The 22,696-nt window shown below is 45.1% G+C and overlaps 1 protein-coding gene across 1 annotated transcript; it reads left to right on the top strand.

The window, feature by feature from the left end:
- The first annotated feature begins 557 nt into the window (after window positions 1-557).
- Window positions 558-7,602, top strand: HSPA8 (heat shock protein family A (Hsp70) member 8). The gene is made up of 9 exons (XM_084611688.1): window positions 558-700; window positions 1,893-2,102; window positions 2,890-3,095; window positions 3,243-3,395; window positions 3,505-4,060; window positions 4,460-4,662; window positions 5,171-5,369; window positions 5,962-6,194; window positions 7,165-7,602. Exons 2-9 carry the CDS (start codon window positions 1,898-1,900, stop codon window positions 7,348-7,350), a joined length of 1,941 nt encoding a protein of 646 aa, XP_084467814.1. The 5' UTR covers window positions 558-700; window positions 1,893-1,897; the 3' UTR covers window positions 7,351-7,602.
- Window positions 7,603-22,696: the final 15,094 nt, after the last annotated feature.

Raw genomic sequence — 22,696 nt, forward strand, 5'->3', positions numbered from 1 at the left:
CTGGGCATGGCTGTTGTGCGAGTGGGGGGAGGGAGGGACTGCGGGTACGAGGCTTCCCCTGTGGCCCCCAGCCTGGGCGGCGCGCCCCTGATTGCGCCCCCTTTGGGCTCCCTGCCCCCTCCCCGCATCGCGACAGCTAAGCCGCCATTTTGTTTCCCTTCCCCGCTCTCCCTCCCCGCCCGCATCTGCAACCAGCTCGGGTAGTTCCGCGAGCGGATTGGTCTCTCGCTTCCTTCCCACTTTCGAAATATGCAAATGCCGCCACGCTGTGACACGATTGGTTACATTACCGGCCTTCCTTCCGCCTTCTCCCCACTGGCCGACGTGAAGTTCTCTTTATGCAAATAAAGCGGCAGCCTGGAGCTCTGATTGGATCCCGTCCTTCCCTCCGCTCCACCCCGTCCGGCGACTTGCCCCTTCCCTCGCCGGGCACGGGTGTGAAGGTTCGAGAACGCCGGCCGGCAGGCCCGCCTCCTTCCTGTGTGCGTCACTGAGGGGGCGTGCTCCGCTGAGCGCGATTGGCTCCTGCCGGGGGGAAGCACGGCAGGATTGGCCGGCTGGAGGCGAAGGGGGGCGTCAGTTCTGGAAGGTTCTGAGGGGGTATATAAAGCGTGTGGGGGGCAAGCAGCCGGTCTCATTCAGCACTGCAGCTCCCGCATCATCGTTTTCTCCCGGCCCTGAGCTACCTCGCGCTCAACAGGTATGACTGGGGCCTTGTCTCGACTGGGGCGAGCCCGGACTATGGGGCGGGGACGAGCGCCAGGCCGGGCTCGCCGCTCTTGGCGCGGGACCCGCAGCGCGGCCGGGCTTTCTGGGGAAGGGGGATCGCGGCCTCGTTTCCACCTGGCTCGGTGCCCCCCAAAAGTTGGAGGAAGGGCCCTGGGCCCCGAAGCTTCCCCTCAGCCGGCTGCCGCGCTCGCTGCCCAGGACTTCCCCGGGGTGGGTGGCCCGCATTGCCGCGGGGCGGGGTCCCCGGCTCCCTGCGGCCGGCTTGCGGCGGGGCGCGAAGAAGGGAGGCGCCCCCCCCTTCTTGGCTCACGGGTGGGGGAGGCGGGGAGATGCTGCTTGCGGTTTCCGGCCGGCGTAAGCTGTTCCCCCGTCCCGCCTGCCCTGCGCCGCGCCGGTTCCGGGCGGGGGGGGGGAGAGGGGGACAACTGTCCACGTGACACCGCCTCAGCGGCTGGTTCCGCAGGGGCTGGCCAGAGCGCAGGCGCGAGAGCGCGTGGTGCGGCGGGGCGCGCGGGGAGGCGTGCTGGGGACTTTCAGCCCCCCCCCCGCCAACCTTCCTCCGCCCGCCTCGCTTCCTGGCTGCGTTTCCACGGGGCCTGGCCGCGTGGCTCGAGGAAGGCGGCTGTGGGGCCGTGGGGGGACTTCGCTTCCCAGCATGCAACGGCCCCCCCCCCCCCCCACCCACGTGGCCGGAATGAGGCGCGCCCCGCCGGCGGCCCCCCCCCCCCCCATGCCTGGAGGTTCTGTGCCCCAGGCCTGGGCTGAGTCTTTGCCTGCCTGACCAAAAGGCTGTGTGGCCTTAAGGCTTAGCTGTAAATGTGGTTCCTTTAGCTACTAAATTGTAAGGGACTCTGTCTCTTTAGGTAAGTTTCTTTTTGTTTTGCGTCACTTTGAGGCCACATGGCATCCTGTGCCTTTATTCTAGTAGCTAATTGGTGACTCAGCGCCACATTAATTATTGATACTTTGCACAGAAGCAAATGGAAACATCTGCTACTAAACTCATGAAGTTTAAACTTTGCTATTATTAATCCTTTCAGAGTTTTAAAAGGAAAACATTGATTTTGTTAACTTTTGTCTTATATCTGACTTAGGAGTTTATTAAACATGGGCTAACAAACTGAAGTGTTTGCATATGTGGTAAACAAGCTTCTCCTTTACAGGCAAAATGTCTAAGGGACCAGCGGTTGGAATTGATCTTGGCACCACATATTCATGTGTTGGTGTCTTCCAACATGGCAAGGTGGAAATCATTGCCAATGATCAGGGTAACAGGACCACGCCAAGTTACGTTGCCTTCACGGATACAGAGAGGCTGATTGGTGATGCTGCAAAGAACCAAGTTGCAATGAATCCTACTAACACAGTCTTTGGTAAGAAAAGACATGAGCCTTTTAAATTGGGACTAGAATATTAAACTGAATAAGGTTGCTGTATTGTTGCTTAGCTAGCATAAACTATAGCTCTTCTGCTTGTTAGGTGGTATATCCTCATGCAGAATTGGGCTCTCTAAGTTGGATGTAGATGGAAGGAACTAGAGGCCTGCATCTCCATTGTTTCCATGTTGGCATCAGTTTAGGCAGCAATGCCTTTGTTTTCAATCAACAAATTCTGGGAATGAAGGAACAAATGCCATCTGTTTTAAAGTACATCCTGTGGTGCAGGTTGGTGCTCAAATTGGCATGAGGCATAAGTTTAGACTCCAGTTCCATTCATAGTCCTGAATGATCCCAGTTCATCTTTAAGCTTATTGTGTTTTCAGCTTTCATTGAGTTCAGTTTAAGTATACAGGTTAAGGCTCTAAATCAGTGGGTTTTCAACCTGTAATCTGCAGACACAAAACATTGGGCAGAGGGGTCTGCACATCCCAAGGCTGAAAACTACTGTTCTAAATCATGCAACCTCCATTTACTGTATAAAGTGGGGACTTTTTTGCTGTTGTCCTCATACCAGTAGATAGGATGGTTTAAGTCTGCTCCTACTGTGGCAGGAGTCACTCCATAGTGCCACTGAACAAGATGGCTAGGTGTTTGGGGAGGGGAGTTACTTTGGGAGTTGCCTCATTTGAATTTAAAACAGAGGACATAACTGAAGTGTTGTCAGCATGCTTTTGTAGAATGGTGAATTGGAATTATTACTGACAATAGTTAACTCTTTTAGATGCAAAGCGGCTGATTGGTCGTAGATTTGATGATACTGTTGTCCAGTCCGATATGAAACATTGGCCTTTCACTGTGGTGAATGATGCTGGCAGGCCAAAAGTCCAGGTTGAGTACAAAGGGGAGACCAAAAGTTTCTACCCAGAGGAAATATCTTCCATGGTATTGACCAAGATGAAGGAGATTGCGGAAGCATACCTTGGGAAGGTGAGACTTAAGAGCTGAGCTCCTCCGGTAACTCTCCTAGAATTTAAGGGGTTAATGGTCTCAAACGTAGCTTGATCTTGGTTTCATATAGTCATATACCCTGTAGACGAAGGTCTCAGCTGATTGTGACTCTTTTTCTGTCCATAGACTGTTACTAATGCTGTGGTCACAGTACCAGCCTACTTCAATGACTCCCAGCGCCAGGCCACAAAAGATGCTGGAACCATTGCAGGTCTCAATGTGCTCCGGATCATCAATGAACCGACAGCTGCTGCTATTGCTTATGGTTTGGACAAGAAGGTGAGCAAGTTGTAATAGCACAGCTAAACAGCATAGTAGATTGTTCCTAGTTAGCTCAATAATGGTGAGTTCTAACACATCCGTAACAGAAAACACTCTATTCTTCCAGGTTGGAGCTGAAAGGAATGTCCTTATCTTTGACCTTGGTGGTGGCACTTTTGATGTTTCAATCCTCACTATTGAGGATGGCATCTTTGAAGTAAAGTCAACTGCAGGTGATACCCACTTGGGTGGGGAGGACTTTGATAACCGTATGGTCAACCATTTCATCGCTGAATTCAAGCGGAAGCACAAGAAGGATATTACTGAAAACAAGAGAGCAGTTCGCCGTCTCCGTACAGCTTGTGAACGTGCAAAGCGTACACTCTCCTCTAGCACTCAGGCCAGTATTGAGATTGACTCTCTCTATGAGGGCATTGATTTTTACACCTCAATTACCAGAGCTCGTTTTGAAGAGTTAAATGCTGATCTGTTCCGTGGCACTCTGGATCCTGTGGAGAAGGCCCTGCGGGATGCCAAACTAGACAAATCACAGATCCATGATATTGTACTGGTTGGTGGGTCCACCCGAATCCCCAAGATTCAGAAACTGCTGCAGGATTTCTTCAATGGCAAAGAGCTGAACAAGAGCATCAATCCTGATGAAGCTGTGGCTTATGGTGCAGGTAACTAATTCCCCCATAACTTTTGTGGTGTCTAATGCTGGGCCTTTTGACCATAGGGATGGGTATATGTAAAGTGTAGAAAAACTAACGCAATACTCAAGCCATGGCAGCTATGGCTAGTAAGTGATTAAATGTTGGTGACCTATGGATTGCTATAGCATCCGTGACAAATCACTTATGCACGTATTCAACTAAGTGTATTGCTTAAATCCTATGGGATAGCATCTTTCCAGTTTACTTGCATTGATGAATTTGGTTCCAAAGCCATTCGTAGTTTCCACCAGAAGTTGACTGATGATGGCTAAAACCTTCCTTGGATGTCTGAGCGAGTTAAAAGAAACCTCCATTTCCCAGTGACAGTATTTTTTTTGCAGTGTCTTGACACTACTTTCTTTTCAGCTGTTCAGGCTGCCATCTTGTCTGGGGACAAGTCTGAGAATGTACAAGACCTGCTGCTGTTGGATGTCACTCCTCTATCTCTTGGTATTGAGACAGCTGGAGGTGTCATGACAGTCCTGATCAAGCGAAACACTACTATCCCCACCAAGCAGACTCAGACATTCACCACTTACTCTGACAACCAGCCTGGTGTACTTATTCAGGTATGTATCTGGTTTGGGGTAACTATTCTTCAAATGGTTAAGGGACTGCTGCTACTCACATTCACTGCCCCTGTACTGCAGCATAACCTCAATCAGTTTTAGGTACTGAAAACCCCCAGTTTAAACTTCTAACTTGTAAGGAAGTACTGTAATTATAATTAAGTTTTATCTGCAGATGAGTTCAGTCGTCTTGAGCAGACTATCAAGACATGGTGGGTTTGAACTCTTATTTTGAGAGTTGATTTGTGAAGGAGTAACTTATGGCCGCTATGATGAGAACGTTCCAAAATCATTCGTAGTTTCCACCAGAGGTTGAAAGACCCATGTTGGCTCCAAGTACCTTCCTTGGATGTCTGAGCGACCATAACACATACTTCACTTGACTTCCTGATCCTTATGAAAATAAAGTTGAAAATACTAGTTGCAAGTAACAGATAAAACTTCATATAGCAAAATGCTTACGCTCCTCTTGTTGGTCCTTGTTTTTTTTTTTTCCCCCCCACTTCAGGTCTATGAAGGGGAGAGAGCCATGACAAAAGACAACAACTTGCTGGGCAAGTTTGAGCTGACTGGCATCCCTCCAGCTCCAAGGGGCGTACCTCAGATTGAAGTAACATTTGATATTGATGCCAATGGCATCCTTAACGTGTCTGCTGTGGACAAGAGCACTGGCAAGGAGAACAAGATCACAATTACCAATGACAAAGGTAGGCAGTGCATAGCCCTTTGGGGGTGTAAAGTGGCTGCAGTAGTTGTAAGACTGCATCATGTTCCCCTGAAGTGGGTGAGTGTAAATAATCCAGTGATAGAATGAAAGGCCAATCTTACTGCTGCAGTGGTACTGGAACCACCAATTCCAGCTCCTTTCCCAAACTTCCAGCTTGCTGGGGTATGCCCCAAGCTAAAGCAGCTGCCTGGTCACCAATTTGTGCTGATAGGGAATGTTAAACCATGTTGCAAATTACACAGGCAGTAAATTCTTAACACTGGACTGTCTTGTTCTGCATACTCCAAAAAGGAACCATGGGTTGATAGTTTAAAGCCTAAAAATCTCACTCCATGAGAACAATTTCTTACAGTAATGTGGCCCACAAACTTAGTGCAACCAGAAAAGGAGTACTTGTGGCACCTTAGAGGCATCCGATGAAGTGAGCTGTAGCTCACAAAAGCTCATGCTCAAATAAATTGGTTAGTCTCTAAGGTGCCACAAGTACTCCTTTTTCTTTTTGCAAATACAGATTAACACAGCTGTTACTCTGAAACCTGTCATTAGTGCAACTAACTTACCATATCTTCCAGGTCGCTTAAGCAAGGAAGACATTGAACGCATGGTCCAGGAAGCAGAGAAATACAAAGCAGAAGATGAGAAACAGCGTGATAAGGTGTCTTCCAAGAATTCTCTAGAATCCTATGCCTTCAATATGAAGGCCACTGTTGAAGATGAGAAGCTCCAGGGCAAGATCAGTGATGAGGACAAACAGAAAATCCTGGACAAATGCAATGAAATTATCAACTGGCTGGACAAGAATCAGGTATGTTTAAAATTTCTCTCATGGAGATCATTTTAATCCAAAAATCAGAATTAAAAGTTCCAACAAAGCTCCAGGACTTGTTTTAACCTGAAAATGAGCACATTTAATCAGTGCTGCAACAACCAGGCAAGTCTTCTGCCATTGTAATCTTAACTAGTATCTTTTTGTATTGTAATGGCCTACACAGAAGGCAGCTTCAAAATCCAAGGTGGGTTCGTAGCTTCTATGGGGGGGGGGGCGCTGTAGCTATTGGCTTAGATTTGGGTGGCAGGAGGTAGCTAATGGTCGCTATGATGAAAATGATTCCAAAGCCATTCGTAGTTTCCACCAGAAGTCGAAAGACTTATGTTGGCTTAAAGTACCTTCCTTGGATGTCTGAGCGACCATAAAATCTTCCTTTCTAAAAGACTACCTTAATGTTTCTCCTGGTGCTACAAGATGTCTCCCTCCCTTTTAAAGAGACCATGTCAGATCAGACTCTAGTTACCAACTACACTAAAAGAAATGGGCTTCCTGAGTGCACTTCTTGCACTAGTGAATAACCAGCAATTCCTTGCCATAACTGTTCTGACAGTGTCTCTAACTCTCCTGTAGGATATTAATGCAGATTACATAAGTCTCAAGCTCTTTAGCAGTGGTTTCTGTTAACCTATAGCTTTCCTTCTGCTTAACTTTTTTTGTCTCTATTTACATCTAGTTATAGAGTCTGAATTGCTTTGTAGCTTGTCAAACACCTAGCTTAGCATACTACTCTGCCACACCCATCCTTGTTACCCAGGAAAACTGACTAGAGTAGTGCAAGCCTGCCCCTGCATGGGGTTTGCTTTAAGTACACTTTCTCAAGGTGCCATCTTTACCCTGACCCAAGGTAAATGGGGGGGGGGGGGGTTATAAACAGTAGGCTGGCTCTTGAGCTGGCCTTCCAGGGGCACACTTGCAGCAAGTGTGCAAATTGCTCTCTATATTCCAGACTGCTGAGAAAGAAGAGTTTGAACATCAACAGAAGGAGCTGGAGAAGGTTTGCAACCCCATCATCACCAAGCTGTACCAGAGTGCAGGAGGCATGCCTGGAGGCATGCCTGGTGGATTCCCTGGTGGTGGAGCTGCCCCATCTGGAGGGGCCTCATCTGGACCAACCATTGAGGAGGTGGATTAAATGCACTGGAAGCAGCATTCCACAGCTGGCTATTTCTTAGAATTGAAGGACTCAAGGCTGGGTGCAGTGGCAGGCTAAAAAAAATTCCATATTTGAGCTGCTGTATAAATTGTGTCCGGGCATTTTAGGCATTCTAAATACTTGAACATGTGCACAGGGAAGGTGAACACCATTGCACTTTATCAGTACTGTAAACAAGTGCAAATGCAATTCATGTCCTAAGGAATAAAACTTATTTAATTGGCATCAAAAGGCTTTTGTTCTTGATTCATCCTACTTGGTTAAAGAAAAGTAACTTGTAGCTTATCAGGAATTATGAGTATTTTAGTGAGACTGGCTTTGCTTCAGGTCTAGTTCTCAGATAGAAGCATTAAAAGAATTTTTGCTGCTTGACCTAAAGTTATTAAATTATCAGTTTCAGAGTAACAGCCGTGTTAGTCTATATTCGCAAAAAGAAAAGAAGTACTTGTGGCACCTTAGACTAACCAATTTATTTGAGCATAAATCCGATGAAGTGAGCTCTAGCTCACTTCATCGGATTTATGCTCAAATAAATTGGTTAGTCTAAGGTGCCACAAGTACTCCTAAATTACCAGTGTTCTGGCCCCATAGCATTTTGGTCTGTTCGACTGACTGCTTTGAGCATGGGTTTCAGCTCTTAGGGCTCTCTTCCTTGGAAGAAAGGAGTGAGGCTGGGACTTCACGCCACTTATGGTTGGCAGACCTGAATGACTTCAGATATGTAGGCTGATATTTACTCCAACACAACAAAGTTCTGGAAAGCAAACTGACATAGCAGCTGGCTAGAGACTCTTCCTCTGCCAAAAACCTAAAGCAAGCACTGTTTTGATTAGACAACATATAAAACTTGTTTGCAGTTGAATGCAGTTATAGGTCAGACATCTCCTTAACAGGCACCAAAATTACACACTAGGCGTTGGACTTTTTACCACACCTCAAAGGCATGCGAATGTGGGCAGAAAGTGTCAGGTAAGATTGCTCACTTTGAAGTGTCTAGTATTACTGTAAAACTAGTAATTTGCCAAACTGCTTGGTTTGGGAGTGTGTTGCCTTTTCCATCAGAGGCTATAAAGCAGTCATACCAAGCTCTTTGCTTTAAAGAAGCCTCTTCAGAAAGCTAAGCAATTAAACACACACTTAGCCAAAGGTGTCAAATTAATTGTTTCAATTACAGAATATCAGCTTTGTGACACTGCATATTTATTAAAGCTGATAGCTTCCCTTAAAGCCATTACTAGGCCGAAGGCAAAGCAAAAACTACTTTTTTATAAATTAAGGATTCCTAATTTTCTATTAAAGGAACTGCCCTTAATTTACCCAATAAGTAGGAAACTAAAGCATTTAGTGAACATGTCCTACACTGTGGCAGAAGCCCCATATGAACTCTAAAAGGGAATTTGCAGTTGTGCTCACCAAGTAAGGCTACACTTACCTTACTTGTAAAAGCATCCCTCATTTTATGTAGGTGCTGAGATGGATGAGCACCTGGAAGAGCAAATCCATTTATATGGCTCTGGAACTTCACTCCAGCAGGGCTTGTCTAAAGTTAACATGCATAATTGCATTAAAGCACTGTGTAGGTGTTAATGGAACCAAAGTGGCCTGAGCTTGCTGAATTTTTAACAGCTACAAAGTAGCCTGAATGAGAGTACCTATGCATGGTTTCAGTCAAACTTCTTCCACAGCTAGACTAAATGCGTATGACTAGCTTCCCCCACTATAGAATCAAATTAGCTTAGTTGTGCTACAGGGGTGCAGCCCCTACAGGTGAAATAATGGGCTGGAGACAGCACACTGAAGGATATCCGTCTAAGGCTCCATCTCTACTTGTAGCCACACTACAGCTACAGAAGGTGTCACTGTCCATGTCTTGGGGACGTAGGTCAGTAGTTTAAGGTGATAAAATTCTTCCTTTACTCTGTCATTGTCTATGACAAGATTGAGATTGGCTTAGCTGTATGGTTCCCCTCCTGCCCCCCCGCAGGGTTGTACAGCTGGATTGACTTACATCTTTTAGTGCAGACCTGGTCTCAGTAGTTCTTCCAACCAGTTAACAGCACATGGTACTAAGGGGTAGTAATGTCCGTTCTCAGTGTCAGCAGATGGGGAATTGAACAAAAGATCTTGCTAAAGTTCAAATGGGACTGGACCTTCTTTCTCCCCATTCTAACTTAAACTCTGCAAGTCCTGCTTCATGGGTGCTCTTGGGATTTACAAGTCCTTGTTTGTTACTGGTTTTCTGTTGTTGCTTCTGCCCAGGAGACGTTCTGTTGCTAAGGATTGAGTTGCTAGGCCATTAGGCACAAATTTTATTTAAAATAACTGTCTAAAGAACCCAGCTGTCTCCTTCATAAAGGAGTAAGTGAGAGCACAGCAAGGAGGGAAGTGTTCCATATAGCAGAACAGAAAAATAAGTGGCTGAAGGTTGGCTTTGTAGGCTGGCTAGTTTAATAATACATGGTGCCAACTGGCATTTGAAGTCTGAAATCATTGAGCAGATTCTCATCCCAGGGTAGAGTAGATTTTACAACTTAGTTGCTGATTTGGGAGCAGGAATCAGTTTTCTGGAAGGTCAGTTAAACAAGGTAAGGATTCCTTAACAGTCTTACAGAGAGCATGCAGTGCTCTTAAACAAAAGATTTGGAGCTAGGAGCTTCTGAAATTCTAATCCCAGTTTTGATACTGACCCTCTGGGGCCTTGGCCAAGTCACTTCAGCCCTAATGGGTTAGCTCTTGTCATCTCCAGGGTGTGGGGCTTTTGTTTGTGAAGTGTTTAGAAAATGAAAAGTTTTGCACAGGGTTACTAAGAATGAACCAGAAATGCCTAGGAGCCTCTGAATTGGCCATATTTATAATTTTTCCTGTTCTGAGTTTTGCTAGACCCCCAGGGATCAAATCAAAATTGTACCTTTCCTCTACAATTTCAGTTTCTCTTTCAGGTGTCCCCCACCCTGCTGCCATTGTGAACAGGCTGTTAGTTGAAGGAGGAAAAGCTTGCTTGTCATCTAGTCAAAGGGATTCATATTACCATCTAGTGAGCTGGTATGAGTAATACTAGAAGGAAAGTAGATGAGTCTTTTTATGGGGGATCTGGGTGTCTTGTCAGCACGCAGCCAGATATGGATCCTTCGGCTTAGGTTGAGGGATGTGGGCAGGGCAGCAGGGAAAGCACCTACGACTGGTGGTGTAATCCATACTGAGGATGAACAGTCTCCCTGGATTTCAAGCAACTGAGAAACCATGAGTTCTCTGTGGGGTTTGAGGTGAAGAGAAGGCTGAGTTTCTCAGAAGGATTGACCCTTTATCTTTGCCGTAAACCACGGCATAGTTTGAAGATGTATAGCTTCCTGGGCCTGTTGCAACAGTGTAACTTCCTAGCTGAAGTCTGGTCTCCATCTGGCCTATGCTTTCCAGCTTTTATTTTAAATTGACAACAGTGTGGGCTTTGAGGCTATGACGATCGGGTCCTCTTTGAGGTTGCTTTGTTTTATACTCTAGCCTTTGAACGGCAGTAGCTCAGTAATGTTTCCAACCCTAGACAAGGGACTCTCCTGGGTCATTGAGTCCAGTGGCCCGCTAGTGCGGGCAGCTCACTTGTGGAAAATACAGGTTCTTCAGGTACTGTTCGGGTGAATCCACATTCAAGGTATGCCACGTCTGCACAGGTCTGGAAACTTTTGGTCTAGCAGTGTCTTTTGGGGGCACGCATGTGTCATCTGTGTCCTCACAACATACACTCCTCACCCAAGAACATATAAGGGAGTGCAGCCACTCCCTTTGTATTAGCCACAGCAGTTAATCAGAATTCACCTTTGCTTGCCTCATTCCTACAAGGCAATTCTCAGAAATAAAAAACACCTTACCTTTTAGCCCTGAAAATCTTTTCTTAACTACACTGGATTATTTGACTTCTGTCGTCTTAAACTCAGATTGGGAATAAAGTTAAATCATGCCAGGGTTGGTTTTGGGATTATTAGTGGTTGGTTTGAGTTTCCATCCCTAATAGCGGATGTCAGTCATATTGATGACTGAAGAGTTTCTATTGCATAGGTGTAGTTGACTTTTCATTGGGGTCACTTACTAGTAAAGGGTCAGTTTTTGGGTGCTAGGCAAGCATTAGTATTAGGCATAAAGGTAGGTCCAGGGATGGTATAAATTAAAGAGTGTGGAGTAGTATCCTGAGTACGTGGGCAGATTTCCTGAGTGCTAATTCCAGTTCTGCTACTGAATACTTGGAAAAATCACTTTACCTCTTTGTTCCTAAATTTCTCCATCTATAAAATGGGGCAATAACATCTACCCTTTGGAGAGGGTTAAAATACTACATAATGTTTGTTCTGTGCTTTGAACACAAAGTACTAATTATTATACCTGAGGGGAGACAGCATGCTCAGTGACTAGGGTGCTGGATGGTGAGTCAGAAGACTTGGGCTCTATTCCTAGCTCTGCTACTGGCCTGCTGGATGACCTTAGGCAAATCACTTCCCATCCTCATGCCTCAGTTTCCCCATCTGTAAAACAGAGATAATGATAGTGACCTCTTTGGTAAAGCACTTGGAGAGCTGATGAAAAGTGCTATGTAAGAGTTAGGTGAGCTATTATTATTGACAGGCTATGACCTTGAGCAAGTCACTTTGTGTCTCTGTGCTTCGGTTTCCTTTTCCACCCTTTGTCTGCTTAAAAATATAAGTTCTTGGGGGTAAGACTGGCTTTTAGGACAGTGCCTACCTCAAAGGAGACCCTAAACATTATCATAATACAAATAATATATTTTCTGCCTGAAGAGAAGTGAAATGAATTATGCTTGGCTATGAAATAAGGCTAAGCAGTAAACCCTGCAAATAACATTAACTTTTAGCATTTAGATAGGAATTAGTGAAGCGGTTAGCCATAGGGATGCGAGCAGTAAATGTGTCTCTGGCTCAGGACAGACACAGTACTTGTGTTGTCCACCAGGTGTCAGCAGTTGTTAATCTATTAAATTGACTCAGAAAATCACTGGCTGTTTTCTCATTTTTAGGAGTGTAGATTAAGTCCAGCGGAAATATTTTATTCAGAGAGATCTCAGCACAAGGGTTGTGGCATTGCAGGGTTAGGGTAACCAGATGTCCTGATTTTATATGGACAGTCCTGATATTCGGGGCTTTGTCTTACATAGGCACCTATTGCCCTTCACTACCATCTCAATTTTTCACACTTGCTGTCTAGTCATCCTGTGCAGGGTGCATCTCACAGCAAAGCAGATATTTAACTGCTTGGGTGCAGATTAAGAGAAGCAGTGCTTCTCTTAATGGGGGACAGTTTTTCAGATTCTCAGTTAGGGCTAACACTATTTTAGAGAGCAGGGCACAGCTGAAGATTAACAAGGCCAGGATACTATCACAGCGTGTGATTTAACTATGATCATTATTAAATATCTCTGTGAAGGTAGCTCCCTGAGATCCCAGTCAGGATCAAGGTTCCATTGCACCAGGCACTGTACAAACACAGAATGTCCTTGCCCCATGATACTGTCCTGGGCCCAATGAGTTTACAGGCTATAAATATAAAACCAATAGGAATGAGAGAGGTGCATTTTAAGAGAGATGGGCTATTGGCTGGGTTAGGGGTCACGTGAGCACTCAAACTAGAGTTTATACAGCTCTCAAGGACTAAAGGAACAGTTTAAGAATTTCAATCCTGTGTTTTTCTTACAAGGACAAAAGGACATACTTACAACCAGGCCTGGAGCCTTTGTCCTAAATGGAATAGACTATTTATAGGAGGATGTGTGGGTGACTAGAGAAGACAGCAGAGGAGAAGTCAGAGACACGGGAGATGCTTAGGAAGAATCACTGTTCTATTTCCATGATAGAGTGTTGCACAGTTAGATACAACCTGTACGGTGGGGTGATACCCTTCTTTGAAGTATCTGGCATAGACCATTGTCACAGACAGCCTACCTGACTTGAAGGGCCATTGGTCTGTTCCTTGATATCAACTTCTATGTTGTCAATTGGAAACCAGAGCTGTTGGCCAGGTAGATCTCTCATGGCCTAATGGTGCAGTCAGCTGGGGAGGAAATGCAGAGAGCAGCTGATGAGATAAAACTCTGCGCATCTGGAAGGGTCCTGTTTTTGTTGGGAGATGGGATGGTACAAACAAAACCAATAAATAAAAAGAGCGCAGAAAACAGCACTATTTTGTTGTTCTGTTTGAGAGTGAGACCAATTGATGAAAAAGGCAAGAGGCCCCACAAGATAAATAGCACACTCAAGTGCTTTCCCCTCCTAACTGACAAATTTATGGCCAGGTGGTTATCACAATTGTTTGATCACTGGCTGTCCATCTTCTAAGACTTGTGAAATAACTATTTTCCCTGCAAGAACTGGCCAATTATCCCCCATCTCTCACTGCCTTGCAAGAAGAGCATGCCACATAAATCACAGGCTTCAATTACTGCCTGCTTAGAAAGGGCAGGAAGTTAATTCCTTGTTTATTTAAGAGTTAGGAGAAGCTATCTGGATTTCATCTCTTTGAAAAGCCTTGTAGGGTTTGTATCTCCTGAAGTCATTAGGCTGCAATTAGTTGTATAATAATAGTCATCAAACTCTGAACAACGTACAAATCTATGGTGACTCTGTCTCTCTTAGATGCTACAACCACATTGGAGCAGCTGCTAGATTTCCCCCACAATGCATGTCTGCTGATGTGTGTGCATTTTAAGGATTATGGCCATTAATTTTAGATTAAAGGTATGATAACATCCTACTGGAACATTCAGCACAGAGCAAAAGGCTACTGCTAAAGTATCTTGGCTTTGTGGGTTGACTGCTGAGGGAAGAATTCTCATGTACAGTTATGTCTAGTAGATTTGCACCGCGGCCTCGTGAAAGACAAAAACCAGCAAGAGTACCAGTCTAGCAAAGGAAAGTGTGGGTCATGTCCTACTGCTGCTTTTTGGCAACTGGACCAGCTTTCCCTTAGGTATATCTTCATTTCATTGACTTTCCATGTATTCTCAAATCTCTTAGAAATTGCCAGACTGGATCAGAGCCATGGGTCATCCAGTTCAGTAGCCTGTCTGTGAAAGTAGCCAGTACCAACTGCTTCAGAGGAAGATGCAAGAAACTGCACATTTATGGGATAATCTGCCTGTGGGGAAAGTTTACTCCCGACCCCCCCATAGTTAGAAGCTGGCTTGGCCATCTGAAATCCTGGTCTTATCTGAAAAAACCTTCTCTTCCCCCTTGCATGGATATACTTACTATAAGGTAGCATGGTGATTAAGGTACAAGCCCATGGATTTGCTATGAGGCCTTGGGCACATTACTTCTGTGAGCACATGGATTTGCCTAAGCAGATCCAGCTGCTGAATCAGGGGATAATGAAACTTACTTTCCTTTGCAAAGTGTTTTGAGACTGATGGAGGAAAAGTGCTGGTCTGTTTTGTAGGGCATGGGGTGTCATTGCCTATAGACCAGCGAGGACTTACATTACTGCCTCATAGTATCTAGCTATTTGCCATAACAGTTCTTGAGTGGTATCATACATAGTGTGTACTTTGCATGTATTTATTATCTGTATCACTGAGATGAGGCCCATTGTGCTAGGGGCTGTAAATACACATAGTAAGTCTTGGTCCCAAGGAGCTTACAATCTAAATAAATAAGACAGCCAAAGGAAGTATTTATGTCCTCTCTTTACGCATGGGGAAAGGAAGCACAGAGAGATTAAGCCTGGGATTTTCAAATTAGCCTAAGGGAGTTAGACACCCAATTTGGATACCTAACTCCCTTAGCACCTTTGGAAACTCCAGCCTAACTGACTTGCCCAGGGCTACACAGAGAGTCTGACAGAGCCAGGAATTGAACTTTGACTCCTGAGCCTCTTGCCTTCACCACAGTCCCTCTTTGCTCTCTAATAGCTTTAAGCTCTTTGAACACTGCACTCAAACTCATTGAGCATCTCCTGCCAGTCAATACCAGAGACAGAGAGAGAGAAACCTTTGTATGTGCTATTGGACTCCACATCGTAGTGGTTGGTGGCCCCTAGAAGAAAAGGAATGGCAGTGGGACATGCATTTTGATGAGATGGTGTCTTTCTGCTGAAAGCAGGGCAAAGGGACAGAAGGAGGGGGAGTTCTTTAGTGTTTAGAGCATGGGATTGGGAACCTGAGCACCTGGGTCCTATTCTGTGCTCTGCCCTCAGCTTGATGTTTGATTGTGAGGAAGTCATTAGAGCAGCAGGAGTTAGCTGTGAAGTTCAGCTCTGGATTTGACCTTCCCCACGATTCTGGCATCTGATATTTTGAATCAAACCCTTTTCTATGTAGAACCAGCTTAAATTACGTGCACATACAGAGCCTTGGTCAGGGTGCCAAGCACGCTTCAGATTTCACTCTCATGGGTTTGTCTATGGAACTGAACCACCCATTCTTAGAGATTTGTCTTACACTAACCCACCCCCTTACAGAACCCAACCTTGTGTGCTCCTGTGCCCATAACTAGTTGACCCAGCTGTCCCAGAATTCCCTGCATTGGAGAAAAAGCTGCTGACCTTTTCCAACCCACTGCCCAGGTTCTGCTGTAAGGAAAGTGAGGTTCATGCAAAAGTCTCTATGGAGATTTTAAACTGAAGAAGAGGAAGAAATCCTGGAGAAGGAAAGTATGAAAAAAGAAAGGAAGAGCAAGAGGTTTCTGCTTGGCATATGAAGTAAGTGGTGGCATAATCTGACTATAGTTCATAGGACTTGAGCCACAGCTCTGAGTTGAAATCAACGTTACTCTGTGTTGTTTTAACAGAAGAAATGTAGCCAGATTAGGAGACACAAGCAACCAGTTTATTGCCAGGCCTCAACAGGAAGGGGAGCGTTTGCCACCTCCCCCTGGCTGAGCAGGTATTATTCCAATAGAACAATTGCCTGGGTGATCATTTTGCTCCAGCTAAATCAGTTGGGAGTGTTTGTTTATGGTGTGTGTTGCAACCTGGCTGCAGTGCGGAGGCATTGGATGGTTCAGGAAGCTAGGATTAATGATAGAACCTTTGCCTTCTATACCTGTATACCTGGCCCAGGTCAATGACTTCTTGGTGGCCTGTGTGAAAATGAGTTCGCAGTTTCTGTTAAGTTCCTAGTTGGCAAATGAAAACAGTCACTATGAGGGTCTCTGTGCAGAGAGCGAAGAGACTGAATTTCTCCCCTATATACCGGCTTTAGTCTTGATTCAGCAGCTGGATCTGCCCTGACAGTCCCCTGTTCCCATGTGGAGCAGGAGCCCTACTGAAATCATTTTAGCTCTGCATGAGGGCACGGGTCCACCTGTGTCTATCCTAGTTGCAGTTTCAAGGCCTGGATGTATCAGGACGACTAGTAGTGCCCTCTAGGGATTGTACCACAGTGGGGCTTTGTTTTAGCTCCCATGGGAGCATCCTGTTTTTTGGGAGCTGAAGGACCAGAGTTGTACTAGCCCTGCCTCTCCAGGTATGTCTGTGTAACCTAGACAGTAACTGTGTCATCTGCTGCACATTCATTTAATGCATAGGAGTGTCTGCACAGCGCTTTCGTCTGCAGCTTGTGGATTTACTACCCTCTCATCCTGGCAGCGGTTCCTGCTGATCAGGACTGAGGCACGCGGTGGGGCTGTGGTTTTTTGCTGCTGTTGCTCGCATTGTCCTCCTCTTTTGGGTCAATAGGGGAGTTCCGTTTCCAAGGGTCTTTTGCCAGCACAAAAGTCCTTTAAAAGGAAAAGCAGAATTGCTGCAGATTTTTTTCAAAAATGCATCTATATTTTTAAAGACTATTTTTCTTAGACTCAGCAAAGGATAAAACCCTTACTAACCCACTGCATTTCACACCGCATGGTGGACTGTTGGCACTGGGGGGCTGGGGGGGGCAGTTCTTAGAAACAACCACTGAGCAACTCACCCCTGCACCTGGAGCATAAACAAACAAGTCTCTGAATTCTAATTTCTGCTCCTTCAATGTGATTTATTAATAAGGCATTTAATTGGCAGACAAATGGGTACTCAGCAGCTCTTTACCGCTAAGGGGAGGGGGGGAATCAGCAACCTCCCTCCAAGCTTTTTCCTATTCTCCTTTCTCCCCCGTCACCATCCCTTCTTCATTGATTTCCCAACAATGCCTAATTCTATTATTCGGAGTGATTTCCCACCGGGCGGTAGTTTATTTCTGTCATCAAATCTCTGATGAAATCTTTAGACATGAAATATTTAGCCCAATACCAACAAATCGCATATAGCGTTAACATGTCACAAGCTGCCTGGCGACGGCATTAGGGTGTAATTTGAAAGCGAGTGAAGTGATAATGCCACGCGTACCGCCTTTGTGAGCATGCATTAATGTTTCTTTGCCTGAGCTGGTCATTGACAGCAAATTGACTCGTGCTAATAGCGTCCGGGAGGGTGGTAAAATTGGGGGTGATGCAGAAAATAAAGAATATTGACTGGCCAACTGCAGTGCCTCAGTAGCCTTTAATCTATTATTGCCCTTGATGGGAATGTTTTAATGCAATTTTAGTGTCAATCACATTTACAGTCACACACTCTGCCTGCTGGGGAACACTGTGAAAATGGCAGAACTCGGAACATGCTGTTGCTTAGAATTATAGTTATTGATTGTTCTGGAGCTCGGAGTTGAGTTATAATTATTTCATTAAACCGTTTAATGGTTATCAAATATGAACCCATCTATTGCTCCAGTTAGGAAATGTAGTGAGTTTGAGGTTTATTATTAATCCATGTCGATTTTGCTTTCTTAAGTTGTCTGATGCTTCTGAACAATCGACCTTCCCCTGCCAAGGTTCTCGGTCAGTTTATTATGGGAGAAATGCACAGAATGATATTTGATTATTGCATGGGATGGGAACAATAGATAACATGGTTCAATTGATGCTGACATGTGGCAAGGCAAGCTCCTGCTCTAGGAAATTACCCTGAAGTATTACAAAGTGCACCTCTCTTGGGCCATCGTTGCTTTCAGTGGAGTTATTCTCTGTTTTCGCAGGGCCGAATGAGAGCAGAATTGGTCCCTTTAAATGCAACTGTGATGATTATTTGTGTTGCTGTGAGGCCTAGGCCCCTCAGTGCTAGGTGCTGTGCAAAAACAGAACAAACAGATGGTCCCTGCCCCAGAGAGTTCACAGTTCTGCTTTGCCTGCACACTAGAGTCTACCCGCTTACTCACATACGAAGGAATCGTACTCCATGGCCAGGTCTTTGCTAGGAGCATTTGGCCAGTACAGCTAAACCCTAGCGTATTATACCAGCAAAGTGCTCCCAGCAGGGACTCAGTTTATACGAGCAAAACTGAGCTTTTGCCATTAGAGCTTATTCCTGCCCCTCTCCTTCTCAAGCTCCTGAGCAAAATAAGCTATACTAGTAAAAAGAGAGCCTTGCCAGGATAACTATGTCTATCCTAGGGGCTCTTGCTGGTCCAGCTATGCCAGTCAAGGTTCACACCCCTGATCGATGCACCTATGTTTGCAAAGGTTTGCAGGGCAAACCTAGCCTGTGACAAGACAACTTGGGAGAGACCACTAACTCCCTTACCAAAAAGCCTCTAAATGTTCCATGTCTCAACCACTTCCCACCTAGACCCTCCAGTTTGATCTGGGCAGACACTTATGTTTGTGTGGAGACCCACTGGCTTCACTCCATAAGATTCTTGATCCAGGGATTGGATTGCCTGATGGGAGCCTTAGGTTGGAGGTCATCTATAGGTGAAGGGATTCATCCAGTCCCTCACCTGTTAAGTATTTAATTTAAACTTGTGGCTTTCTAGAGGGGAGGCAGCTTTGCGCAGTGGATATGGACCTGGGCTGGAAGCCAGGAGGCCGCGGTTCTATTCCCAGCCTTGATTCTGATTCTGCATGCCCTTGGGTGAGATACTTCACTTCTCTTCTCTGTGACTCAGTTTCCCTATCTGGGCAATGGAGATACTGTTCCTGGCTCACCTTTGTAAAGTTCATAAAGATTTACAGATGCAAAGTGCTTATAATTATAAACCTACCTTTATCAATATAACACTCTCTGACTGGTTAATTTTATAAACGTTTATAACCCATCCTGGGATCTAGATGCCTGAAATAACTGCAGAGATATAAGATATGTGGCATATTACTGTACTTTAGACACACAGGACTTGACTCTCTCCTGCCCTGTACTTTGTATCTACCTTTGCCCCAGGGCAAAGTGGGTGTCAATGCTACTGAATTAGAATGGTAGTATTGTACAACCATTGTGCACAGGTATAAATGTCTGCACATGGTTCAGGACAACAGGGAATCAAGCCAGAGAACAACAGAGGAAAGAGGGTCTCTTGGTGAAGGCATCAGAGTTATGAGACCCGAGTTCTTTGCCATGAAAGACATCTGTGACTTTGGGCATTTTTTTCCCATTGACTAGGCTTAGGCCCTCCCTAATTCCTGTGCCTCGGTTTCCCCATCTGTAAAATGGGGATAAGGATCCTTTGCTGACCGAGGCTTAGTTCTTGAACATTTGAGATCCCCAGATGGAAGGCAACCAGAGAAATGGAAGGTGCTATAAAAAACAAGGAGTCCTTGTGGCATCTTAGAGACTAACACATTTATTTGGGAACAGGCTTTCATCGGCTAAAACCCACTTCATCGGATGCATGCAGTGGAAAATACCTGCTGAAGTGAAGAAACAGATTGACAGAGCCGGAAGAATACCCAGAAGTCACCTACTCCTAGACAGGTCCAACAAAGAAAGTAACAGAATGCCATAGCCATCACCTTCAGCCCCCAATTAAAACCTCTCCAATGCATCATCAAGGATCTACAACCTATCCTGAAGGATGATCCCTCACTCTCACAGACCTTGGGAGGCATGCCAGTCCTCGCTTGCAGACAGACTCCCAACCTGAAGCAAATACTCCCCAGCAACCACACACCACACAATAAAAACACTAACCTGGAACCTACCTTTGCAACAAAGCCCGTTGCCAACTCTGTTCACATATCTATTCAAGGGACACCATCATAGGACCTAATCACATCAGCCACATCATAAGAGGCTCGTTCACCTGCCCATCTACTAATGTTATATCTGCCATCATGTGCCAGCAATGCCCCTCTGCCATGTACATTGGCCAAACCAGACAGTCTCTACGCAAAAGAATAAATGGACACAAATCAGAAGAAGAATTATGACATTCAAAAACCAGTCGGAGAACACTTCAACCTCCCTGGTCACTCAATTTCAGACCTAAAAGTCGCAATTCTCCAACAAAAACCTTCAAAAACAGACTCCAGCATGAAACTGCGAAACTGGAATTAATTTGCACCATTAAATTAGGCTTGAATAAAGACTGGGAGTGGATGAGTCATTACACCAAGGAAAAGCTATTTCCTCATGCTAATTTTTCCCCCTACTGTTACTCACACCTTCTTGTCAACTGTTTGAAATGGGCCATCCTGATTATCACTACAAAAGTTTTTTTTTCTCCTGCTGATAATAGCCCACTTTAATTGATTGGTCTCGTTACAGTTGGTATGGCAACGCCCATTTTTTCATGTTCTCTGTGTATATATATCTTCCTACTCTACATGCATTAGATGAAGTGAGTTTTAGTCCACGAAAGCTTATGCTCAAATAAATTTGTTAGTCTCTAAGGTGCCACAAGCAATGTTCCCTCTAATTTTTGACAAGCCGTGTGCGCAAAAAATTGCTTCTGTGCACATTGTTGTGCTTCTGTGCAAATTTTTGTGCGTGCAGTGTTTTGCCGTGTGCGCGGGGTTTAGGATCTGCGTGCGTGGGAAGGGAACAGTGGACAAGGACTCCTCGGTTTTTTTGCTGATACAGACTAACACGGCTACCACTCTGAAAAGTATTATGATAAGCTACATTCAGGGGCAAATTCTGCAGTCAGTTCCACCTCTGTAACTCCAAAGGAATTCCATTGCACTTGGTGGATTTACATGGAAGGAACAGAGCAAAATCTGGTCCACGGTAATATCAGGTGGCAGACAGGATAAACCATCTCAGAGTGCATTTGTATTCAAGTTTTGTTGAAAACAAAAGTATTCATTTGCGCTTTTACATTAAAAATCCAGGACGCTTTGAACAGACTATATCTTAATTTTAACAACCTGATTCCTGTTTTCTGCGGGAAGGTAATAGAGTTCTGCAGAGTCCTTTATCAGTATTCTCTACTGCCTTCAGACAGCTGCTCATTTTGTGTTGCCTCAACCTGCGCTGACCTCATTTTCCATCACAGAGCAGCAAAGGACTTGGTAAAAATTAGTTATATTAGTGGCTCCTGATACAGTTAGCTTATTTGTGATATGACAAATATTTCAGCCATTAGGATCTTTCCATCTCTTATCAGCTTAAATGCACTCACTTATATTCCAAATCACTGCTTAATTTAAAAGCCTATTTGTCTAGATTGTCTCAGGCATGGAAAAAAATGCAGAACACTTATTCTTCAAATAGGGCTGTAGCAGAAGTGGAGTTTTGACTTTGATTGGCTCTCCCCCTCCATAACTTCACACTCAGCAAAGCCCCAGTCTAATCACTTCGTGCACAACAAAAGCACATCAGTTCTATGCAGGGAGGGTGGGCCGCGGGAGACTAGTCTCTGGACTCCTGGAGTTCTGTCTTTGACAAGATGTTGAGCCTGCCTGTGCCTCCGTTTCCCCGTTTGTACAGTGGGGATGTGATAAATGTATTTACCTATTTTGTGGGAAGGGATAATTAACCATTAGTTTGTAAAATGCCTAGAGATCATTTGATGAAGGGAACTACAGTGGGGACACCCGAAAAAATTAATAACCATCTGTGATTTAGGGAGGGAAGGATGATCCAGTGGTTAGGGTACCTGGGCTAATTGCTCTGCTACAGATATCCAGTGTGGCATTGGACATCTCACTCAGTGTCTCTGTGCCTCTGTTCCCCATCTGTAAATAGCACTGACCTACCTACCTGGGGTGTTGTGAGGATAAATACTCAGCTACAAAGGTAATGGGAGCTGTGTAAGCACCTTAGACGGGTGAACAGGGTTGCATGGCAGCGGAGTGGAGACTTTAGTACCTGTTAGGCAAGTTACCTTGATTGTAGAGACTTCTGGCTGGTTTCTTAAGGCCCAGTCAGCCCCATTGTACAGCAACAGCTGTACAATGAATACAAGGGATCTGGAGTAGAGCAAAACAAGGAGGCACTGACTGGGGAGTCATGGCTCAGCTCCCAGAGGGCAGAACTGAACTTTTGTGAGCTGGCTTTCAGTTAATCAGGGCTATATTAGATAAATGCAAAGTGCTACTCACAAAACAGCTGCTAGGCATTTTAAAATATGTCATTGCTTAAT

The sequence above is a fragment of the Lepidochelys olivacea genome (assembly GCF_965140295.1).
Source record: "Lepidochelys olivacea isolate rLepOli2 genome assembly, chromosome: 22".
Classification (NCBI taxonomy): Eukaryota; Metazoa; Chordata; order Testudines; family Cheloniidae; genus Lepidochelys; species Lepidochelys olivacea.

Bases quoted from the DNA above. Each gene is read 5' to 3' on its own strand.
- HSPA8 (XM_084611688.1), top strand. From the start codon at position 1,898: ATGTCTAAGGGACCAGCGGTTGGAATTGATCTTGGCACCACATATTCA. The intron at 3,096-3,242 runs GTGAGACTTAAG...TTCTGTCCATAG, and splicing joins CGGAAGCATACCTTGGGAAG to ACTGTTACTAATGCTGTGGT. The intron at 6,195-7,164 runs GTATGTTTAAAA...TCTATATTCCAG, and splicing joins ACTGGCTGGACAAGAATCAG to ACTGCTGAGAAAGAAGAGTT.